General features: G+C 42.8%; 2 protein-coding genes and 1 long non-coding RNA gene across 4 annotated transcripts in view; 2 read left to right on the forward strand and 1 right to left on the reverse strand.

Annotated features, from left to right (window-relative positions):
• LOC138975055 (uncharacterized) overlaps positions 1-9,510 on the forward strand; it is a 379,618-nt gene extending 370,108 nt beyond the window's left edge. Inside the window, exon 2 of the long non-coding RNA XR_011458481.1 lies at positions 9,300-9,510. This is a non-coding gene — a long non-coding RNA (uncharacterized lncRNA). The remainder of the gene's footprint in view (positions 1-9,299) is intronic.
• Positions 5,422-9,510, forward strand: LOC138976602 (uncharacterized). The gene is made up of 4 exons (XM_070349463.1): positions 5,422-5,457; positions 6,631-6,809; positions 7,240-7,482; positions 8,755-9,510. The coding sequence occupies exons 1-4, from the start codon at positions 5,422-5,424 to the stop codon at positions 8,933-8,935; spliced, it is 639 nt and encodes a 212-aa protein (XP_070205564.1). The 3' UTR covers positions 8,936-9,510.
• A 1,579-nt stretch (positions 9,511-11,089) lies between these two features.
• LOC138975042 (uncharacterized) lies at positions 11,090-20,264 on the reverse strand. 2 transcript variants are annotated; one of them, XM_070347693.1, is made up of 5 exons: positions 18,818-20,264; positions 18,101-18,478; positions 17,036-17,212; positions 12,458-12,667; positions 11,090-11,391 (listed from the first exon to the last, which is right to left on the reverse strand). In XM_070347693.1, the coding sequence occupies exons 1-5, from the start codon at positions 19,567-19,569 to the stop codon at positions 11,097-11,099; spliced, it is 1,812 nt and encodes a 603-aa protein (XP_070203794.1). In that variant the 5' UTR covers positions 19,570-20,264; the 3' UTR covers positions 11,090-11,096. The 2 variants fall into 2 exon arrangements, with proteins under 2 accessions (XP_070203794.1, XP_070203795.1); XM_070347694.1 differs by lacking the exon at positions 17,036-17,212.
• Positions 20,265-20,911: the final 647 nt, after the last annotated feature.

Raw genomic sequence — 20,911 nt, forward strand, 5'->3', positions numbered from 1 at the left:
CCAGTGCATTGAAGAAACACACGCGACACTAATAGCAACTCTTGATTAAAGACACTGAAGAAAAGTTTTCAGGTTATTTGATCGAGTGCGCTGTGATTGTAAACTTTTTGAACTAAGATACGATATATGCCAAGCAACGTTGACATAAAGATAATACGCTTAAGTACTAGCTGAGGTCCATGATTTTAATTTTACGATTATTGATGGCTTAGCAGCCAATGCTCTATGATCAAAACCATGCATCAATTTTTCCTCCTATTTTTAGAAACTAATTCGTCTTTTTCTTCCCCTCTTCCTCTTCATCCTTTTCCTTCACCTCCTGTATCTTCTTCTGGACAACACGCAATGGCGAATGATGTGTGTGTGTGTGTGTGTGTGTGTGTGTGTGTGTGTGTGTTTGTGTGTGTATGTGTGTGTCTGTCTCTCCCTCGTTCTCTCTCTTTCTCTCTCTCTGCTTCTCTCCCTCTTTCTCTCTCCTTCGTTCTCTCTCTTTCTCTCTCCCCTCTTTCTCTCTCTCTCTTCCTCTCTCTTTCTCTCTCCCCTCCCCCTTCTCTCTCTCTCTCTTTCTCTCTCCCCCTCCCTCTCTCTCTCTCTCTTTCTCTCTCCCCCTCCCTCTCTCTCTCTCTCTTTCTCTCTCCCCTCCCCCCTCTCTCTCTCTCGCTTTCTCTCTCTCTCTCCCTCCCCCTCTCTCTCTGTCTCTTTCTCCCCCCCCCTCTCTCTATCTCTCTCTCTTTCTCTCTCTCTCTCTCTCTCTCTCTCTCTCTCTCTCTCTCTCTCTCTCTCTCTCTCTCTCTCTCTCTCTCTCTCTCTCTCTCTCTGTCTTTTGTTACGTGTGTGTCCGTGTCAATGTATGCAAGTTTTGCACTGTTTTGACAAAACATCCAATATTACGCCCTGTGGTTTTGAATTACACAATTAAAGCAATCTGCTGATCAAAATAAATAACAAGTCGCGTAAGGCGAAATTACAACATTTAGTCAAGCTGTCGAACTAACAGAATGAAACTGAACTCACTGCATTTTTACAGCAAGAGCGTATACATACTCGTAGCATCGTCAGTCCATCGCTCGATGCACAGGCAGTGAAATTGACAAGAAGAGCGGGGTAGTAGTTGCGCTGAGAAGGGTGGCACGCTTTTCTTTATCTCTATTCTTTTTAACTTTCTGAACGTGTTTTTAATCCAAACATATCACATCTATATGTTTTTGGAATCAGGAACCCACAAGGAATAAGATGAAATTGTTTTTAAATCGATTTCGGAAATTTTATTTTAATAATAAATTTTATATTTTTAATTTTCAGAGCTTGTTTTTAATCCAAATATAACATATTTATATGTTTTTTGAATCAAAAAATGATGAAGAATAAGATGCACGTACATTTGGATCGTTTAAAAAAAATTTTTTTTTTTTTTTACAATTTTCAGATTTTTAATGACCAAAGTCATTAATTAATTTTTAAGCCACCAAGCTGAAATGCAATACCGAAGTCCGGCCTTCGTCGAAGATTGCTGGGCCAAAATTTCAATCAATTTGATTGAAAAATGAGGGTGTGACAGTGCCGCCTCAACTTTCACAAAAAGCCGGATATGACGTCATCAAAGGTATTTATCGAAAAAAAGAAAAAAAAACTTCCGGGGATATCATTCCCAGGAACTCTCATGTCAGATTTAATAAAGATCGGTCCAGTAGTTTGGTCTGAATCGCTCTACACACACACACAGACACACAGACAGACACACACACACACACACACACATACACCACAACCCTCGTCTCGATTCCCCCCTCTACGTTAAAACATTTAGTCAAAACTTGACTAAATGTAAAAACACCAACAACTCATCTCGAGTTTATGCCGTCAATACGTAAGAACCCGCGCTCGTTTCTCAAAACAAGATTTGTTAAATTGTTTACCTGTTGGCTTTTGAGCTATTCTTCGCACAAAATGTCACGACGTACACACAATGACAACAAATGACAAAACAAATCACGCTGTCCTTTTAAGGTGAAGGTCGAACGAAAGGATAAAATAATCGATTGAAAAATGAGCACAGCACTGAAAAGATTGGCAATGGCAGCTCGGATCGGTCAAGGTCACTTCAGCAATGATGGGCAACATTAACAATACAGCACGTATAGGTTTTTGTTCGTTCTTCCGCAAAATAAGATGGGATTTGAGGACTGACATAAAGAGAAAGTAGTCGAGGGTAGGGGTGGAGCGGAGGGTGTGGAGGGGGGGGGGGCTGTGAAACTTATACGGGTGGCAGTCTCTCTCTCTCTCTCTCTCTCTCTCTCTCTCTCTCTCTCAGCGTGTGTGTGCGTGTGTGTGTCTGTGTGGGGCAGGGGGGATGTGGCGTGTGTCAGTGTGTGTACAGTGTGTGTGCAGTGTGTGTGTGTGTGTGTGTGTATCTTTGTCTGTGTGCGTGTTCGTGCGTGTGTATGTCTGTCTGTTTCTCAGTGTCTCTCATGATCAGTCCTTCTTTCGTCTACACGTGCACAGTATCAGTGTGTTGAACAGACCAAGGTGAAATCTGCTGCCAGCTAACCACTTCAGACTTGCCAGTCCCTTCACATATATATATATATACTGATGGGGTAAATGGTATGAGAGGCAAGTTTCAAACCTCTGAAGTCTGTATTTCGCCGTTTAATAATCTACCACCACTTGGCTTTAATCTTAAAACTTTCACTCTGTCAGTCCCGCTCGCATGTCAACAACTGATGGCGGAGAAAGATTTCGTAACTGCAAAACTCTTCGCCGTTCCAGAATCTGCTCCCAATTGGTCTGGCGCCAAGAAGTCTCGTTCCCTCATTCAGTGATTTCTCTCTTCGTCGCTTCCCTCCCCTTAATGTCACTCTTCTTGTCTGAAGGTCAATGTCAGGGTTGCCTGCCTTCCCGTTCATCCGTCTGCCGATTTGCATAATGTATTTGACCTACATTTTATTCTGGTTAGGTTCGTGCGTACCGACACAAGCACGCACGCACGCACGAACGCACACACACACGCGCACTGACACACACACACACACTGGCACAAACACACACACACACTGCACTGACACGGCGGCACACACACGGCACACATTCACACACGCACGCACGCACGCACGCCTTACACACACACACGCACGCTTGCACGAGCACACACACACACACACACACTTGTAAACACACACACAGGGTTGTGGAAAATGTTATCCATTATTTTTGTTGTTGTAAGGTAAACAACCCTGTCATTGACCAGAAATACTTGATTTATACGAAGTTACCTCCCTTAAACTTCTCACGCTAAAAACCTGTGCAAAATCCGTGTTCCTTCCCTTGGTAATAGGCCCAACAATGGAAGGGCGCTGGTTCTGTGCGACGCTTAGTTTTCGAGATAGGTGTGACTGACGAAGTACCTGGACGTCACATTCCAAATAAGCACGACTATGTTGCAGGTGGAAGGTGCATTTCTTCGGGAGGTTTCCGCAAAAATAGATATTACACGATTTGCGCAAAACAGTTGAGAAGCAGACGATCTGTGAGATCTCTGTTTGTCTCGTGATAACGTTATTTTGTGTGATAACGATTCACTTGCAAACAAAAGTATACAATTTGGCAATGGTGTGTCAGTGGTAAATGTAAATAGAAATGTGTAATACAGACAAAGCAAACAAATAAACGTGTTTTTCTCGTGAAAATGTTGCGTTGTGCGGGTGTTTGGGTGGCCACGTGATGTAGGCCAACACAAAGGAAAGTGCGGGACGGTCTTTCTGCTCTGTGCTGTAACACTGGCAAGTTCAAAACACGAGAAAAACGATTTCGTTATGCGGGCAGCCACGGGGGATGTATGTATTTTTCAAATGGTTGTAAAATAAGTCTTGAATTTATCACCGTACTCAGGCCCTGTTCTTTTTTTCGTCACACCTGAAACCGTTATTTCTTGTGAGAGACGCAGCATTTCTTGGTGAAGCTCAAAGGCATCGACCTCTTTGAATTGTCCAAATGTATATCAAAACTGTTTTTGTTGTTTTGTTACTCAGTTGTTACTCAATTGGCTACGAATAAAAACTCGTCAAATGATATTGTGGTTTTGTTCTGTCTTGTCTGTTGGCCATGTACACCAAAAATATGTCCATATGAATAAAAACCTCAGGACATGCTATTACCCAGAAGTATTATTACGAACATGTAATATTTTTGCCCACTGTGAATAATCAAGCTTGAATGGACAATTCTATGTACAGAGGGGTGCATGTTTACTGATTGAGAGCCTCACAATGATGTGCATGGCAAAAACAAAAATTAACAAGAGGCGAAGCCATCAAGGCTCACGTAAGAAATCGACAAACAGTAACACAAACTCAATCACTCCGTCACACATACACACACACACACACACACACACACACACACACACACACACACACACACACACACACACACACACACACACACACACACACACACACACAGAAAGAGCATAGGTGAAACTGTGCAAGAAAGCGAGACACTAGATCTAGATCTGTCTGTCTGCATGTAGCCTACTTACAAGGACACGACTGCCAACTAGTCTCGGCGCGCTCAAAATAATAATGACCGAGACTTTCAGTACTTCCTTCGCGTGACGTCTAACCCTCTTACGTCATAATGTGACGTCAATGTAATGTGACGTCTTCAAATGTTAGAGTTTCTACCACAGACATACACACGCACAGACGCACGCACGCACGCACGCACGCACAGACAGACAAAGTTACGATCGCATAGGCTACACTTACGTGAGCCAAAAATTAAAGATTAAACAATCGCCAAAATGATGACAAAATGAATGAATAACATCACTTTGGTAGGATAGTAGAGACTAAGCTTTGTGACCGAGACCAAGAGAAAGCGTCTCATGTCAACGTCATTTTTGAAACATGCAAGATTTTACATCAAGCTATGATGACGTCATTAATTCCAAACTAGTAAGAAAAAATCGACAGAGAATTTTGGAAGATGAAGTCGTTGGCAAGATTGTTTCTGTTTCTCGTTACATTGACCATTACCGAACAGACCGTGGATTTGAACCTACGACAGTTGCAGTTTGTGTCGGACCACTTGACCAACAAAGAATGCAAACGTCTTATTCCTGCTCTGTACCAGAAATCGTTTCAGGTGAGAGGGAAAAGACGGACACGAACTGCTTTCTTGAATTTCTAGTATTACTATTAGTAAGTTTGTGGGTCGAGTGAGGTGGCGTGTGAGCGAGAACGTGGATTGTGTGAGTGAGCGAAAAAGCAAGTTAGTCATTGACATAGACAAGGTGCATAACACTTGTATCCAACTATCAATGCTATAGCTAGGTCTTCCTCTTTGTCTTTCTATGATCTATCGCGTGTTATTTCGACTTCAAATCCCCGACGCAGCAGAAATACCGATTGTGACCGCCAAATGGATGAAGATGAAGATGAAGAGTTGTTTAGTGAGGTAAGGTTCGGGGGGGGGGGGGGGGGAGTTGTTCCTGGGTTCCGAGACCCGACCCCCTCCCCCCCCCCCCCCCCCGGCTTTACCTCGTCTGGAGACAATTTGGTTTCCAGACACGAGGTCAGACCCGTAAAATGTAAAATGTCCTCACCGTCAAGCCCCCCTGACCCCCCAACAGGGCGTCGTCCGTGTACCCCACAAGAGGTCAGGGCGGCTGCTGGACCCCTGCCTTATTTTAAGACCCCCCCCCCCCCCCTCCTTCCTCCTCTAGTCTTTTTGATCCAGCCCAGAGACTGGTGCAGTTCCTTTTGGTAACTGGCTGCAAGAAGCGGCTGCGCTGCTTGGTCGTGTGTAACGTTTCAATAGTGGTAGGCTAGTTTTGTGAGTGCGTGAGGGAGCGATGAGTGACTTGGTTGGTGAGGGAGCGATGAGTGACTTGGTTGGTGAGGGAGCGATGAGTGACTTGGTTGGTGAGGGAGCGATGAGTGACTTGGTTGGTGAGGGAGCGATGAGTGACTTGGTTGGTGAGGGAGCGATGAGTGACTTGGTTGGTGAGGGAGCGATGAGTGACTTGGTTGGTGAGTTAGCTACTTACTTCCCTTCTCAAGTTCTCACTTCCTAAGTCAATAGTCAGTCAGTCTTCTATTTGTTTGATTGTTAGTTAGTTTGTTTGTTGCTATCTGTTTTTACCTGGCAGTCAGTTCTACCTGTATTTTGTTCTTCTGTTGTTGTTGTTGTTGTTGTTGTTGTTGCTGTTGTTGTTGTTGTTGTTGTTGTTGTTGTTGTTGTTGTTGTTGTTGTTGTTGGTGGTGGTGGTGGTGATGTTGTTGTTGTTGCTGTTGTTGTTGTTGTAAATAAAATGTAGGTTTTTATCCAACTGTTTGGAAAACGGAAAAATGACACACATTTTTTTCACACAAGCTTCATCGTTGAAAACGGAAAACAATGACGCTGTTCTCTTTTTCACACAAACTCCACCCACAGAATGTACATTCTTCTGTTTTGAAACAAGACAGCTTGTTTTTCCAGCTGTCACCAAGGCAGCAAGCGGAAATAGACGCTAATTTGTTTAATGTACAAGCTTCATCCAGACGATGTACATTCTTCTGTTTTTAAGCACGATGGCTTCAATTGTTGTTGTTGACTTTTGTTGTATTGTTGTTGGTGATTTTGCAGCTGTCCCCCATTAACGACAACGAGCCGTGCCTGCTTCACCTGGCGGACTGGAACAAGAGCACTGGTGACGAGGGGACGGTGGAGGACCTGTGTGTCCGACTGCACCAGATCGGACGCGTGGACATTGCCCGTGAGCTGGCCAGGGCCGTGTATGAGGAGACTACCATCAAGATACACAAGTAGGTGGTGATGCTGTGACTTACATAGTCTTAGCGTGAGACGAGAAATTGGCTGAAGCCAAGCTACGAGTGATCTTTGACTTACATACATAAATGGGGGACTGGGTAAGCTGAGGTGGTAGAGTTGTGGGCTTGTGATCCTTGTGAACACAGCTTCCAACCCAGGCCGGGACGAACACGGGTCAACTTTATATGCAGACTCAGCGATGCTGTCTATGACCCATCCACGTGTCACCAAAGTGGCACGTAAAAGACCTCGGCCGACGTCATACTGCCATAAGTGCAGGGGCCTGCATGATTACACATAAACACGACTACACCTGGGTAACGCGATTCTTGTTGCTGTTAGTGCTAGCTAGTTTACATTTGCCGGCATTGGGATAATAGACTAGAGTCAATCAAATCAATAAAGAGAGGGGTCCATTGTCAGGTACTTTCTGGACAACCCCTTCAAGAAGACGGCCCAGCAGGCCGGGTCTCGTCTCATGGAGAACGAGAAGGACGAGGACAAAAAGACGAGAAAGGAGACGGCGGTGGACAACCTCCGCAAAGACGGTCAGGACGGGAGACGATTCCGTATGGCTGTTGTCGCTCTGACCTTGACCCTGATCTTCTTTCTCTGCGCGGTCATGGTCGTCTACTGCCCGGCGTCTTTGCACACGGTGTGCCCGAGGTCAGTATGCATGTTTTGAAAAAATGTGTTCTAGTACTTCTACTTTGAACATCCTTTCTGGTGAAGACCAGTGTTCATTTTAAGACTGGTGTTTACCATGTGCTACCCGTGCTATACGAGTTACGTACTTTGTCAAACTGTGTTCAAAAGTGGAACAGTTGTATAGAGCTATGTATAGATATGAGTGTCATCGCGTGTTTAATACTCATGGATTCAAAAGCAAGGCGATTGCCTCCCCTGGCGACCATTTTTTCAGTGTTGGTATAACTTTAATTTTTGTGTACGTTATGTTTTTAACTAAATGTTTCCAGCAGTCAAGGGGGGTTTGTCCCCTGGAGACCATTTTCTCAGTTTTAGTATCATTTTTACATTTAGTCAAGTTTTGACTAAATGTTTTAACATAGAGGGGGAATCGAAACGAGGGTCGTGGTGTATGTGTGTGTGTGCGTGCGTGCGTGCGTGCGTGTGTGTAGAGCGATTCAGACCAAACTACTGGACCGATCTTTATGAAATTTGACATGAGAGTTCCGGGGATCGATATCCACGAACGTGTTTTTCTCTTTTTTTGATAAATGTCTTTGATGACGTCATCCGGCTTGTCGTGAAAGTTGAGGCGGCAATGTCACGCTCTCATTTTTCAACCAAATTGGTTGAAATTTTGGTCAAGTAATCTTCGACGAAGCCCGGACTTCGGTATTGCATTTCAGCTTGGTGGCTTAAAAATTAATTAATGACTTTGGTCATTAAAAATCTGATCCAAATTTACGTTCATCTTATTCTCCATCATTTTCTGATTCCAAAAACATATAAATATGTTATATTTGGATTAAAAACAAGCTCTAAAAATTAAATATATAAAAATTTTGATCAAAATTAAATTTCGAAATCAATTTAAAAACACTTTCATCTTATTCCTTGTCGGTTCCTGATTCCAAAAACATATAGATATGATATGTTTGGATTGAAAACACGCTCAGAAAGTTAAAACGAAGAGAGGTACAGAAAAGCGTGCTATCCTTCTCAGCGCAAGTACTACCCCGCTCTTCTTGTCAATTTCACTGCCTTTGCTGTGCGCGGTGGACTGACGATGCTACGAGTATACGGTCTTGCTGCGTTGCATTGCGTTCAGTTTCATTTTGTGAGTTCGACAGCTACTTGACTAAATGTTGTATTTTCGCCTTACGCGACTTGTTATTTTATTATATGAATTTTCTTATTTTTAACAACTATTCTTTCGGCAATCAAGGATATGAGTTTTGTGATTGTTTTCAGCGTGTGTATCGCCACCTTCGAAGCCATCCAGGACAGCGTGAAGGAGCGAGTGGGCACGCTGAGGACTCTGACGACCACCGAGGGGCTGGGCATGTCGGAGGTCAGGCGTCCCAGGCAGCCTGCTGGACCCGCCGAGAAAGAGGAGCAGGACCGCCTTGTGCAGAGCATCCTCGCCATCTAGAACGTTCTTGTGGAGGGAGGCGACAGTGTCTTGTGCAGAGCATCCTTGCCATCTAGAACGTTCTTATAGAGGGAGGAGACAGTGTCTTGTGCAGAGCACCCTTGCCATCTAGAACGTTCTTGTAGAGGGAGGGGACAGTGTTGGTTCAAAATTTCAGAAACGAAATTAAATGAACAGAAATGGTGCGTTTTAGTTTTCAAAAATAAAAAAATGCACAAGTAAATCGACCCAATGGTCTTTATCAGACAGACCCAAAATTATGAAACAAAGGAATGCTATGCTGGGTGTGCGTTCGATGTCTGGCAAGTTGGTCAGTCGCGAGGTGGATTGTGGAACGTTGTGGAGCTGTCTGCTTTAGGATTAGTTTCTTGTTTAGAGCATGCATCCTGGATATCTAGAACGTTCCAGTAGAGGGAGAAGACAGTGTCGTCTTGTTCTTGTTCTTGTTCTTGTTCTTGTCCTTTTTGTTTTGGGAAAAACGTTTCTTCCAAACATTTGTTCCCATTTGTGAGTCGTGAAATACACGATCAAGACGAAGCATAAGGAGTCATTATTAAAAACGTGCTGATAATTTCCCCGGATTGTTGTGGATCACTTTTATCCGGTGGTGCGTGGGTGCGTGCGTGTGTGTGTGTGTCTTTTAAGTGAACAAACAAACAAATATTCACACAAAACTTATCTTGAGAGAATCAGTTTTCGCCCACTCGTCAGGAAGCCGAGCGAATGACTTCCTTATACCACATTGAGCGAAAGCATATTGTGTGTGTTTGTGTGTGCGCGCGCGGCTTCCTGACAAGTGGGCAAAAACTGTTACTATCAAGATAAGTTTTGTGTGAATATTTGTTTGTCTGTTCACTTTAAAAGACCGTTGGGTCGAAATATGTGTGAATGTATTGTTTTGTCAATAACAAACGTTCCAACAACCTACCTTTCTTGTTTTTTTATTCTGAATTTTGGAACGTTGGCAGTCTCTTTGTTTTTGGATTTATTGACAAATATAGTCAAAAAAAGATGTCTTGGCTTGTTTAATCGTGGATTGTCATTAAACAAGTGTTTTGGGATTAAAAAGATCGCTGCACAAAAACAAAGTACTTGTACAACAATAACAAGCAGAAATGCTTTTGAAATCTTTTTAAAAAGGATGTAGAGCAATACACAGTTCCGATATGACAGACTATCAATACGCCTGACACTGTCAGTACACGCCATCTTATTGCTTAGTTGTATTTTGTTTTATTTGTGTGTGTGTATTATTTTTATGAGACGGCGAAAGAGAACTACACACACACACACACACGCATGCACGGACATACACACACACATGCACACACACAACATGAAACAAGGGAGCAATCTAAAAAGAACAAGAAATTCCTCCGAGGTAGGAAAAACACCCCCGTCCTTACCATTCTCACTGCCACCAACTGAGAAGGTTATTTCCCTTTGACCATTATTATGTCCCTCTATAAGTCCTTGTAGAATCTTAATCCACCAATAACTCCCTAACCGTGTGTTTGACTGTTCCCAATTTTTGTAAGGACCGTCTCAGGAATGTATAGAACCTGTTCACCAAGTTTGGTGACGATCGGTCCGTTCATTCTTGAGATCTATATGCGAACACAAACAAACAAGCAAACACATCGACCGAATCCTATACACACCCCTATACCGGGGGTGTAACAAGTGGTGTGAAAATGAATTAATAGCTATAGCTGCTATGACAAGCAGGACGTCAGCATCTTCGCAGTAAATGCTACCCGGTTTATGTCAATATTCTGATTTTCTCACAGAAAAACCACAAGAAGATTGTTGTTGTTCTTCTGTGGTGAGTGTGCATGTGTGTGTGCGTGCGTGCGTCTGCGTGTGTGTTTGTGCGTGCGTTCGTGTGTGTGCGTGTGCCTCTGTGTGTGTTGTGTGCCTGGCTGAGCCTTTCTGTGAGTGTCTTTGTGCGTTTTTTGTATGCTCAACACAAACAATGGGGCATTTGCCGCTCCATATCTGCGGACAAATCAAGCTTCAGCAATCACACACACACACACCGTCGAGTCCCGTGGATGCCGAGAATTGTCGTTAAAATAGTAGTCCAGGACACTAGAAATCACGCAAGAAAGCAGTCGAACGTTACGTGAAAACAAACACACACAGAGACACAACTTCAATGTCAGCCATCATTGTTATTCACGCTCTTCTCATGCAGACGCCATTTTTCAAACTCACGCAAAACTTTTTCAACCCTGGTCATAATCTCTCGACGAACGTGTCTGAGAAAAGGGTCTCTGACGTAGCCCTGTGCTGTGGGCTGGTGCTCTTTTTTGAGATTGTTTGGAATAATGCGATAATGCTGAAGTAGTCCCTCGGAGGGAGACATCGTACACTGCCGGAAGTCGCCGCGGAAGGATACGACTTGATGCACTTCACAGACATTGACCCGCAGTGGCATGAGTGCTGGCTTGGACCTGTTGGGATCAAACGTAGAAATATAGGTTCAACAGAGTTTCATTTTGAGAAAGACAGGTATGTTTAAAGACTGTGGATGTTTTTGTTTTGTTTGTTTGTTCTTTATTTGTTTGTTTTGGGGATTTTTTTATAGTCCTTTTAATCCTCCTCTGATGGTTTGTCGTGCTATTCGTTTGTGTAATCTGCAGTAGTTTCACACACAAACACACACACACACACACACACACACACACACACACACACACACAATCACATAGACACACACACACACAATCACACACACACTCACACATACACACACACACACAATCACACACACAATCACACACACACACACACACAATCACACACACACACAATCACACACACACACACACACACACACACACACACACACATATTACTCGAAAGGCCATCCATTCCCGTACTATACTATTTCTCGTATCCAGTCATATACAGAGCATACTACATGGCTTGCTGTGTCGTACCAGATTTACACGAGTTGTTTTTTTAAATATTGAACTGCGAGCGAAAGCGAGCTGTTCACTATTTGAAAAAGCAACGCGTGTAAATCTGGTACGACACAGCATGCCATGTAGTATTCTGTTTATCCTACATATGTATTTTACTGAAAATGTCTTGCAGTCGAGGCAGCTAAATTGAAGACGCTTGTTTTGGAACCTGATCTCTTCTAAAGCCTCGTGCAATCTATTACGTCAAAGCAAAGAAACGTCACTCCGAAAGTGTGGCGTGACGTGTTAGTTCTAAAGATTCATCGAGGGTAATTAGCGAGCGCAATTTTTGTTTCGATAATGACATTTGTCTCGGTGACTTTGGCATCATAAGCAGTGGAAAAACAGGTCCCTGCCAGACTTGCTTGACATGACCTCATTTACATGATATACACACGTGTGATTTGAACGATTATTATCTCACGGGTGTCTCTCTCACGTATGTAGGATAAAACTGGTTTCACAATAAACGGCCTCATCACAATCATCTGCACTTGAACGTACATGTCTAATTTATATGACGGGTAGTATAGAATCAATACACTCAACACACCTTTTGGGAGGATGCCAAATTTCATTCACTCTGTTGACAAAGCGGAGAGTGCTCAGCTGGCCTTCAAGGGAGGGGGATTCTTGACCCTTCGATCTGGAGACGTTCCGCTGTCCATGAGGGTCAAAGAACGTGTTGCGGAAAAGAAAGGCTCCACACTCGGGCTGACCAGCGAACTGACCGTTGAGAAGAGAGAGGAGGTTCTTGTCGGACCTTTGGGAAGGAAGAATTGGGAGTGCGAGGCATTCGCGGTACTTGTTTTTAAAGGGTAGCACATGCAGGCTAATATCGCCCCCTGACAACTGCGCCCTGAATAATCCCCCCCCCCCCCCCCCCCCTGGACAAGTGGGCTGAGCTGCACGAGAAAGTTGCCACAACGGTGTGAGCCAGCTGCGGTGTTTGATTGGTTGAATTTGAGATTCGTTGTGATTTCAACGAATAAGAATAAACATTTTAAAAAAGGTTGGTTATTGGAACGTTTAATTATTGACAAAACAAAATGTTCCATTGCACTACGTCGACACCAGGGTCTTGTCAGTTGACATACAAACACTCATGATACCAACACTCATGATACAAACACTCATGATACAGACACGCATGATACAAACACTCATGATACAAACACTCATGATACAAACACTCATGATACAAACACTCATGATATAAACACGCATGATACAAACACTCATGATACAAACACTCATGATACAAACACTCATGATACAAACACTCATGATACAAACACTCATGATACAAACACGCATGATACCAACACTCATGATACAAACACTCATGATACCAACACTCATGATACAAACACTTATGATACAAACACTCATGATACAAACACTCATGATACAAACACTCATGATACAAACACTCATGATACAAACACTCATGATACAAACACGCATGATACAAACACTCATGATACAAACACTCATGATACAAACACTCATGATACAAACACTCATGATACAAACACTCATGATACAAACACGCATGATACAAACACGCATGATACAAACACTCATGATACAAACACTCATGATACAAACACTCATGATACAAACACTCATGATACAAACACTCATGATACAAACACTCATGATACAAACACTCATGATACAAACACTTATGATACAAACACTCATGATACAAACACTCATGATACAAACACTCATGATACAAACACTCATGATACAAACACTCATGATACAAACACTTATGATACAAACACTCATGATACAAACACTCATGATACAAACACTCATGATACAAACACTCATGATACAAACACTCATGATACAAACACTCATGATACAAACACTCATGATACAAACACGCATGATACAAACAATGAACTTATCTCAACATTAAACGTTCAAATAACCTATATCACCTTTTTGTTTTTGTTTTATCTGAAATTTTGGAAAGTTAGCAGTCTATCTGGTTTTGTTTTATTTCAAAGAATCAAGGCCCGCAGTTTGTTCTCACCCACTTTCGTTTCCACAGCTGTTTCTAGATTGTGTTTTAGTGTGAGTTGAAATAGCCTAGCAGAGGGAATAGCTTGGCTACCAGCAGAGGGAATAGCTTGGCTACCAGCAGAGGGAATAGCTTGGCTACCAGCAGAGGGAATAGCTTGGCTACCAGCAGAGGGAATAGCTTGGCTACCAGCAGAGGGAATAGCTTGGCTACCAGCAGAGGGAATAGCTTGGCTACCAGCAGAGGGAATAGCTTGGCTACCAGCAGAGGGAATAGCTTGGCTACCAGCAGAGGGAATAGCTTGGCTACCAGCAGAGGGAATAGCTTGGCTACCAGCAGCTGCAGCCAGCACACTGTTAAGCTCGCTTGGCTTTTGAACCTAAATGCTTCCGCACTATTAGCAGCTATTGTGTTTTCAGCGTAGCAATAGGGTCCGATATTTAGACGAGACAAGTATAATGCCGAAGAGTCGAAGACGAGTCGCGTTATACTTGTTCGAGTCTAAATATCGGACCCTATTGCTACGCTGAAAATACAATAGCGAATATATAGGGGAAAGGCCCTAATTAACGGACACTTAAGGTTAAACCCATTTTTCTCACAAAGTATATAACATAGCGCAATTTTGAAAACTGATTATTGTAGATCTAACCTACCTTTATCTTCATGTTAAAAAAGAATTGAAAAAATCTGTTATACTTTAAAAGTTATTATGGTTTGAATTTTTCCCTCAAATTGTCCAGTTTTGGGAAACCTACTGCCTAAATCCGGACAGGGGGTCACCAAAATCCGGACACGAAATTCGCTGCTTAATAGAGTAACAAAAGTTGCAGAAACCATGTTTTAATTAACAATTGCAACCGTTTTCTTTTTCGTGAACGTTCATGTATTTTTACATTTAATTATTATGTTGGTTTTTGCAACTTTTGTCAGTCAAAAAGCAAGTTTTTATGAAGATAATATTATGTATCTTTTTCTCGAGAGAGGGTTATGCGTTATTTTTAGTCAAGCGAATTAACCGCACGTTCAATTACACACACACACACACACACACACACACACTCTCACACACACACACACACACACACACACACACACACACACACACACACACACATATTTATTACATATTACATAGTCCGTTATTTGGGCGCACGTGGTGGACGGTATTTGGAAAACCCCACTAGTTGGAGTTACAATGCAGCTGTTAAAATGCGTTCATTGAGTATGTCGTATTGCATGGTATTTACTAATACATGTAGAGTGTATGTACTATCTACTTCAACCAATCAATTCATCTTAGAAAGTCGTAACTTCTTGCTGCACTTAGTTTACAAATGTCTAAAATTACAGTGAGAGTGCGAAAAACAGAAAACCACTTACCGTGCAGAATGCGTGCGTTCAGTCGCCATGTTATTTTGGTGCGAAGTGTAAGGGGATATTACTGAATCGTTTCGCGCAAAAATTGTTTTGTTGTGACCTCCTATTTCTGAGATATCGCGTGTCCGTTATTAGGCGCCCGTCCGGTAATTAGGGCCTTTCCCCTAGCTGTTCTGACCTTTATTTGTTGTTCCAAACTTACAAAATGACAGTTTTTGCGTCGATGCGTTGATCTCAGGTTTTGATAGCAGACGCCGTTTCTTATGCGCATTAGTTTTGCGCAGGCGCCACACTGACTTGGGAAAAAAACTCGATTTGACAATACAGCTGTTAAACAGCTTTTTATTAATTCATTCGTATACAACAAAAAGAAGTTTGAGTTTTTTTTAATTTTGAACAAGAATACTTATGAAGAAGACCAAAACACAACATCAACAGAAAACTAGAAACAACTGAAGAACTAGGATGCAACAAGGGGAGGAAAAGAGAACAGACGGCAGCGACGTTTTCAGTTTGGGTGAATGGCATTTATACTTCTCTCGTCATGAAGCGAATTTTTCAACCTCAGTTATAAACGACAACATGAATGTTAGTGCCATGGGTTGTACATCAATACTTCAGAGGGGAAGTGGGGTATTTAGTGTGGAGTTACGAGATAAGAAAAGCCGAATGCGAAGTTTGTGTCAGTCGGCAACTGTGAACTAAGCTCACAGGCACACAAAAACGGCTGTTCCGTTTTACTCCCCTGTTTGTACTACATCTTTCGACTTTGGGCATTTTGTGGTGTTTAGGGACAGAAAATAATAGGTTTAGTCCTGTTTCATCGGGAAGTTAGCAGAAAAGGGTATGCTATCGACATTTGTAAAGCTGAAAAACATTCCCGAGAAGAATTTCAAGTTGTCAGTGTATGCTGTTGTCGATCAGTGAAAAATCGTGTGGTACAGATGGGTAAACCAGAACCATGCGTCTTTGACCAACTGACCAACTGATGCGTCTTTGACCAAAATGACCAACTTCCGTAGCGTTATGCTTTGATGATCTGAAAAGGGATGTGTGAGACCATCCAATCACAGCCCCCGAATTCCCCCACGTGTCCATCAGAATAGCTATATACTGGGAAATCGGCCTGCTCCAGCTGCCGTGTTATCTTTGCTGTGGGGAAAGGCTGGGTGCTAAAATCAGCCTGCAGCTAAAGTAACAGAAATGAAGCCCTGCGAATAGCTGTGCTTCGTGCACCTCTGCCCTCGCGCCGCCCTTGGGATGACCATGGGATGACCATGGGATGATCATGGGATGACCATGGGATGACAATGGGATGACCATGGGATGACCATGATACCAACGCAATCTCTACATTTAACCTGTATCTGCATGTATAATTCCATAACATATAACGTACACAAAAAATGTATCCTCTTAGGAGCGTACACTTTAAAGCCAGAATGCAACGTTAAGAAAATAAAAATAATTATATATATTTGAGACAAATGTCGACTAGGACTTCCCAGAAGGACGTTAAAGAGACGATTTTAGTATTAAAACAAATTCAGAAGGACCGCATGGCATATCTGTCCTTTATAATCAAGAATATGTCTGTATTTGTATTTAAACACACCTCAAACTAGTATTATTATCGTAAAAATAAATGGGGAAAAACACGTCTATTCAATTTAATCGAGATATACAGTGAACAATCTGACTCTGGCATTTTACCTGGGAACGAAGTACTCATCCACGTCACCAAACAGCAGATATCGGGAGCTCCGCAGGTTCCTCAGCAGACAGTCCTGTATGGCGTCCAGCTGGTCGAAGTAGAAAAACACCCTCCCCTTCATGTGACGCGGCCTCGGAAGCTGCCAATCCAGGACCTCCACCACCCCTTCTTCTTCACTGTAGAACGGCGGCACAGATAACTTGCAGCATTTTATTTTTAATTTTTTAATTTTTTTACAGACTAAATTTTAGTCTGATCTTGCGGATCTTGGTCTGTTAATTTCATAAGTATTATTTTCTTTTGCGCTTGCTGTTTCCACTGGAATAACTTTGAGCTTACCATCTCGAATAAGGCAGTAACGTGCCGAAATATTGATTATAGATATAAACGTACCTCACCTGGTTACTGGTGTGTTTTCTTTTTATTTAAATGTTCTGATACATGTATGTTTTTGTTGTACTGTAGTTAAAACGTGAAATAAAAATGTTTAAAACAAAAACAAAAGCAAGCACACAAAAACTTACAGCGCTTTTCATGTCATGACGACATAGCAAAGAAACGTCACTCTAGAAAGGATAGCGTGACGTGCTATACTTCTAAAAGTTATTCCAGTGGAAACAGCAAGCGCAAAAGTGTTTTCATAATGACTTTGTCTCGGTGACTGGCATCATGAGCTGTGGAAAATGAGGTCCCTGCCAGGCTAGTCTGACACGACCTCATTTACATGATATACTAACGTGTGAATTGAACGATATTGTAATCTCACGGGTGGTCTCTCTCACGTATGTTGGATACAGCCCTTTCCATGTTATGACGTCGGACGAACAACAAGAGCGCGCATCACTTCAGTACGGTCATTATTTTTCGTGTGGCCTACTTATACTTAAGTTAAAACTGCGGGCGAATCTTTCTTTTCAAAACGTCCACACACAAGTTGGTAAACGGCGATTTTACGAACATTTCATTGAACCAAAACAGACAGGGGCGTATTTAGAGTGGGTTTCCGGGGTTTCCGGACCTGACAAAACTTGACTAAATGTAAAAAGCGGTGTACGTTAACTTACCCGTAGAACCTGAGCAAAGCCTTCACAGGCCAGCTGGCCGAATACATATAGAAGACAAAGTGTTCCACTCCGAAGAACCGATGTACCTCGATCTGTTCCACGAGTCCCATGACGTCATCGAAGCGATGGAAAGCAGGGTAACATTTTGTGATATTCCACTGGAAAGCAGGATGATATTTTGTGATAATCCGCTGGCGAGAGTTGATAAGGGATGGCTTCGTTCCAGGGCTGCGTCGCCCGCTGTAGTGTACGGTCATGATGCGGGTCGCGAGAGAGTTGTAGTCCTTGATTGAAGAGTTGCTTCCCTTGACGACGGACAGAGCGTAAGGGCGATGGTTAGGGGCGAGCAAAGGGCACTTGATGTACGCCCCAAATAACCTGCAAGTGGAAAAGTGAGGAAAGGTAATCATTGGAACGATTTAATTCTATTTTATACTTGTGGTACACACACACACACACACACACACACACACACACACACACACACACACACTCTCTCTCTCTCTCACACACACACATACACACACACACACACACACACACGCACAAACACACACACACACACTGACTCTCTCTCTCTCTCTCACACACACACACACACACACACGCACACACACACGCACGCACGCACGCACACACACACACACACACACACACACACACACACACACACACACACACACACACACACACCTCACTTTCAACAGCAATACTCACTGCCCAAACGGGTTATACATCTTTGGCTCCTTGTAGTTTTGGCTCAGTCCGCTCACCATACCGCTCGGTCGCGTTACGTCCGGGGACTCGAAGTAGACGCAGACGACAGAAAACGACTTGGATCTGTTCGGCCCAGTCAAAATGGTGACGATCATCGGAACGGTGTTGGTGTCGTCATAATGGGCAGAGTACACGTAATGGTCAGTGTTATTAGTGTCCAGTGGGCTCCACTGTGGCGCAGTGGTCAGTAGTGACCGATACAGGGAGGACAGGTTGGTGTTTTGTACTTTCATCTGCCATTTTGAGTCGGAAAAAGAAGAGGTTGATGAAGATCGTGACGATGATATTTTCTTCTTCCAAGTTGAGAATGAGCTAGATGATGGCAAGGACGATGGGGAGGTAGGAGAAGAAGAAGAAGATGATGATGATGATGACGATGACGATGATGTTACTCCCGCCACTGTCGCTGATGGTGTTGACGACCTGAATTTTCCATGAACATTTTCAATCACAATGTGTCCGGTGTTCACGGCTTCTGAAGTCTGTGGGTTGCGTTTCCCAGTCTTACCCACTCGGACAGTGTCCATAAATACACGGTGGTCACTAGTTTTGAGTATGCTGGTCATTGTGGCTAAAACAAAAGCGAAGGTGATTATTAAAGCGAGGCGCAATCGCCACGACCTCAAGACTCGTATGTTGAAACACCGAGTCGTGTTCGTCTTTACTCTGTTTCCATCCATGACTGTGGTCATGTAAGTCGTAAGACTGTTTTTGCTTTTGGTTGAATCCAATCTTGCTGGCACGATTAAGATAGAAAGCTCTAGCGTCTCATTGCCACGGTGTGATTGTCATCCTCGCTGGAGTAGTGTTAGTGTGTACACGGTTTGATTGTCATCCTCGCTGGAGTAGTGTTAGTGTGTACACGGTGTGATTGTCATCCTCGCTGGAGTAGTGTTAGTGTGTACACTGTTTGATTGTCATCCTCGCTGGAGTAGTGTTAGTGTGTACACGGTGTGATTGTCATCCTCGCTGGAGTAGTGTTAGTGTGTACACGGTGTGATTGTCATCCTCGCTGGAGTAGTGTTAGTGTGTACACTGTTTGATTGTCATCCTCGCTGGAGTAGTGTCAGTGTGTACACGGTGTGATTGTCATCCTCGCTGGAGTAGTGTTAGTGTGTACACTGTTTGATTGTCATCCTCGCTGGAGTAGTGTTAGTGTGTACACTGTTTGATTGTCATCCTCGCTGGAGTAGTGTTAGTGTGTACACTGGCCGTCTGTCTGAGAGCCGACATACAATCTTTCTTCTCTTTGGTTTTGGTTTTGAGGAGGATGAGAACCCAATAGAAAAGCTGCCAATAAATACAGACCTGTCTAGGTCTAAAATGAGATGATAAAAAATACCAATAAAAAAAACGCGAGCTTGGAGGCTTGTTCACCTACACAACTGTCTATAATAACTTCAGTGGCGCTGTTGCTTGAAGGAATTTTAGTACTTTTTATATTTAGTCAAGTTTTGACTAAATATTTTAACATCGAGGGGGAATCGAAACGAGGGTCGTGGTGTATGTGTGTGCGTGTGTGCGTGCGTGCGTGTAGAGCGATTCAGACCAAACTACTGGACCGATCTTTATGAAATTTGACATGAGAGTTCCTGGGTATGATATCCCTGAACTTTTTTTTAATTTTTTTGATAAATGTCTTTGATGACGTGATATCCGGCTTTTCGTGAAAGTTGAGGCGGCACTGTCACGCCCTCATTTTTCAACCAAATTGGTTGAAATTTTGGTCAAGTAATCTTCGACGAAGCCCGGACTTCGGTATTGCATTTCAGCTTGGTGGCTTAAAAATTAATTAATGACTTTGGTCATTAAAAATCTGAAAATTGTAAAAAAAAAATAAAAATTTATAAAACGATCCAAATTTACGTTTATCTTATTCTCCATCATTTGCTGATTCCAAAAACATATAAATATGTTATATTTGGATTAAAAACAAGCTCTGAAAATTAAATATATAAAAATTATTATCAAAATTAAATTGTCCAAATCAATTTAAAAACACTTTCATCTTATTCCTTGTCGGTTCCTGATTCC

The sequence above is a fragment of the Littorina saxatilis genome, linkage group LG9, assembly GCF_037325665.1.
Source record: "Littorina saxatilis isolate snail1 linkage group LG9, US_GU_Lsax_2.0, whole genome shotgun sequence".
Lineage (NCBI taxonomy): Eukaryota > Metazoa > Mollusca > Gastropoda > Littorinimorpha > Littorinidae > Littorina > Littorina saxatilis.

Bases quoted from the DNA above. Each gene is read 5' to 3' on its own strand.
- LOC138976602 (XM_070349463.1), top strand. From the start codon at position 5,422: ATGGATGAAGATGAAGATGAAGAGTTGTTTAGTGAG. The intron at 6,810-7,239 runs GTAGGTGGTGAT...GTCCATTGTCAG, and splicing joins ACTACCATCAAGATACACAA to GTACTTTCTGGACAACCCCT. The intron at 7,483-8,754 runs GTCAGTATGCAT...GATTGTTTTCAG, and splicing joins TTGCACACGGTGTGCCCGAG to CGTGTGTATCGCCACCTTCG.
- LOC138975042 (XM_070347693.1), bottom strand. From the start codon at position 19,569: ATGACCACAGTCATGGATGGAAACAGAGTAAAGACGAACACGACTCGG. The intron at 12,668-17,035 runs GTAAAATGCCAG...TCCTTCCCAAAG, and splicing joins GATGAGTACTTCGTTCCCAG to GTCCGACAAGAACCTCCTCT. The intron at 11,392-12,457 runs GTGTGTTGAGTG...TGATCCCAACAG, and splicing joins ATTTGGCATCCTCCCAAAAG to GTCCAAGCCAGCACTCATGC.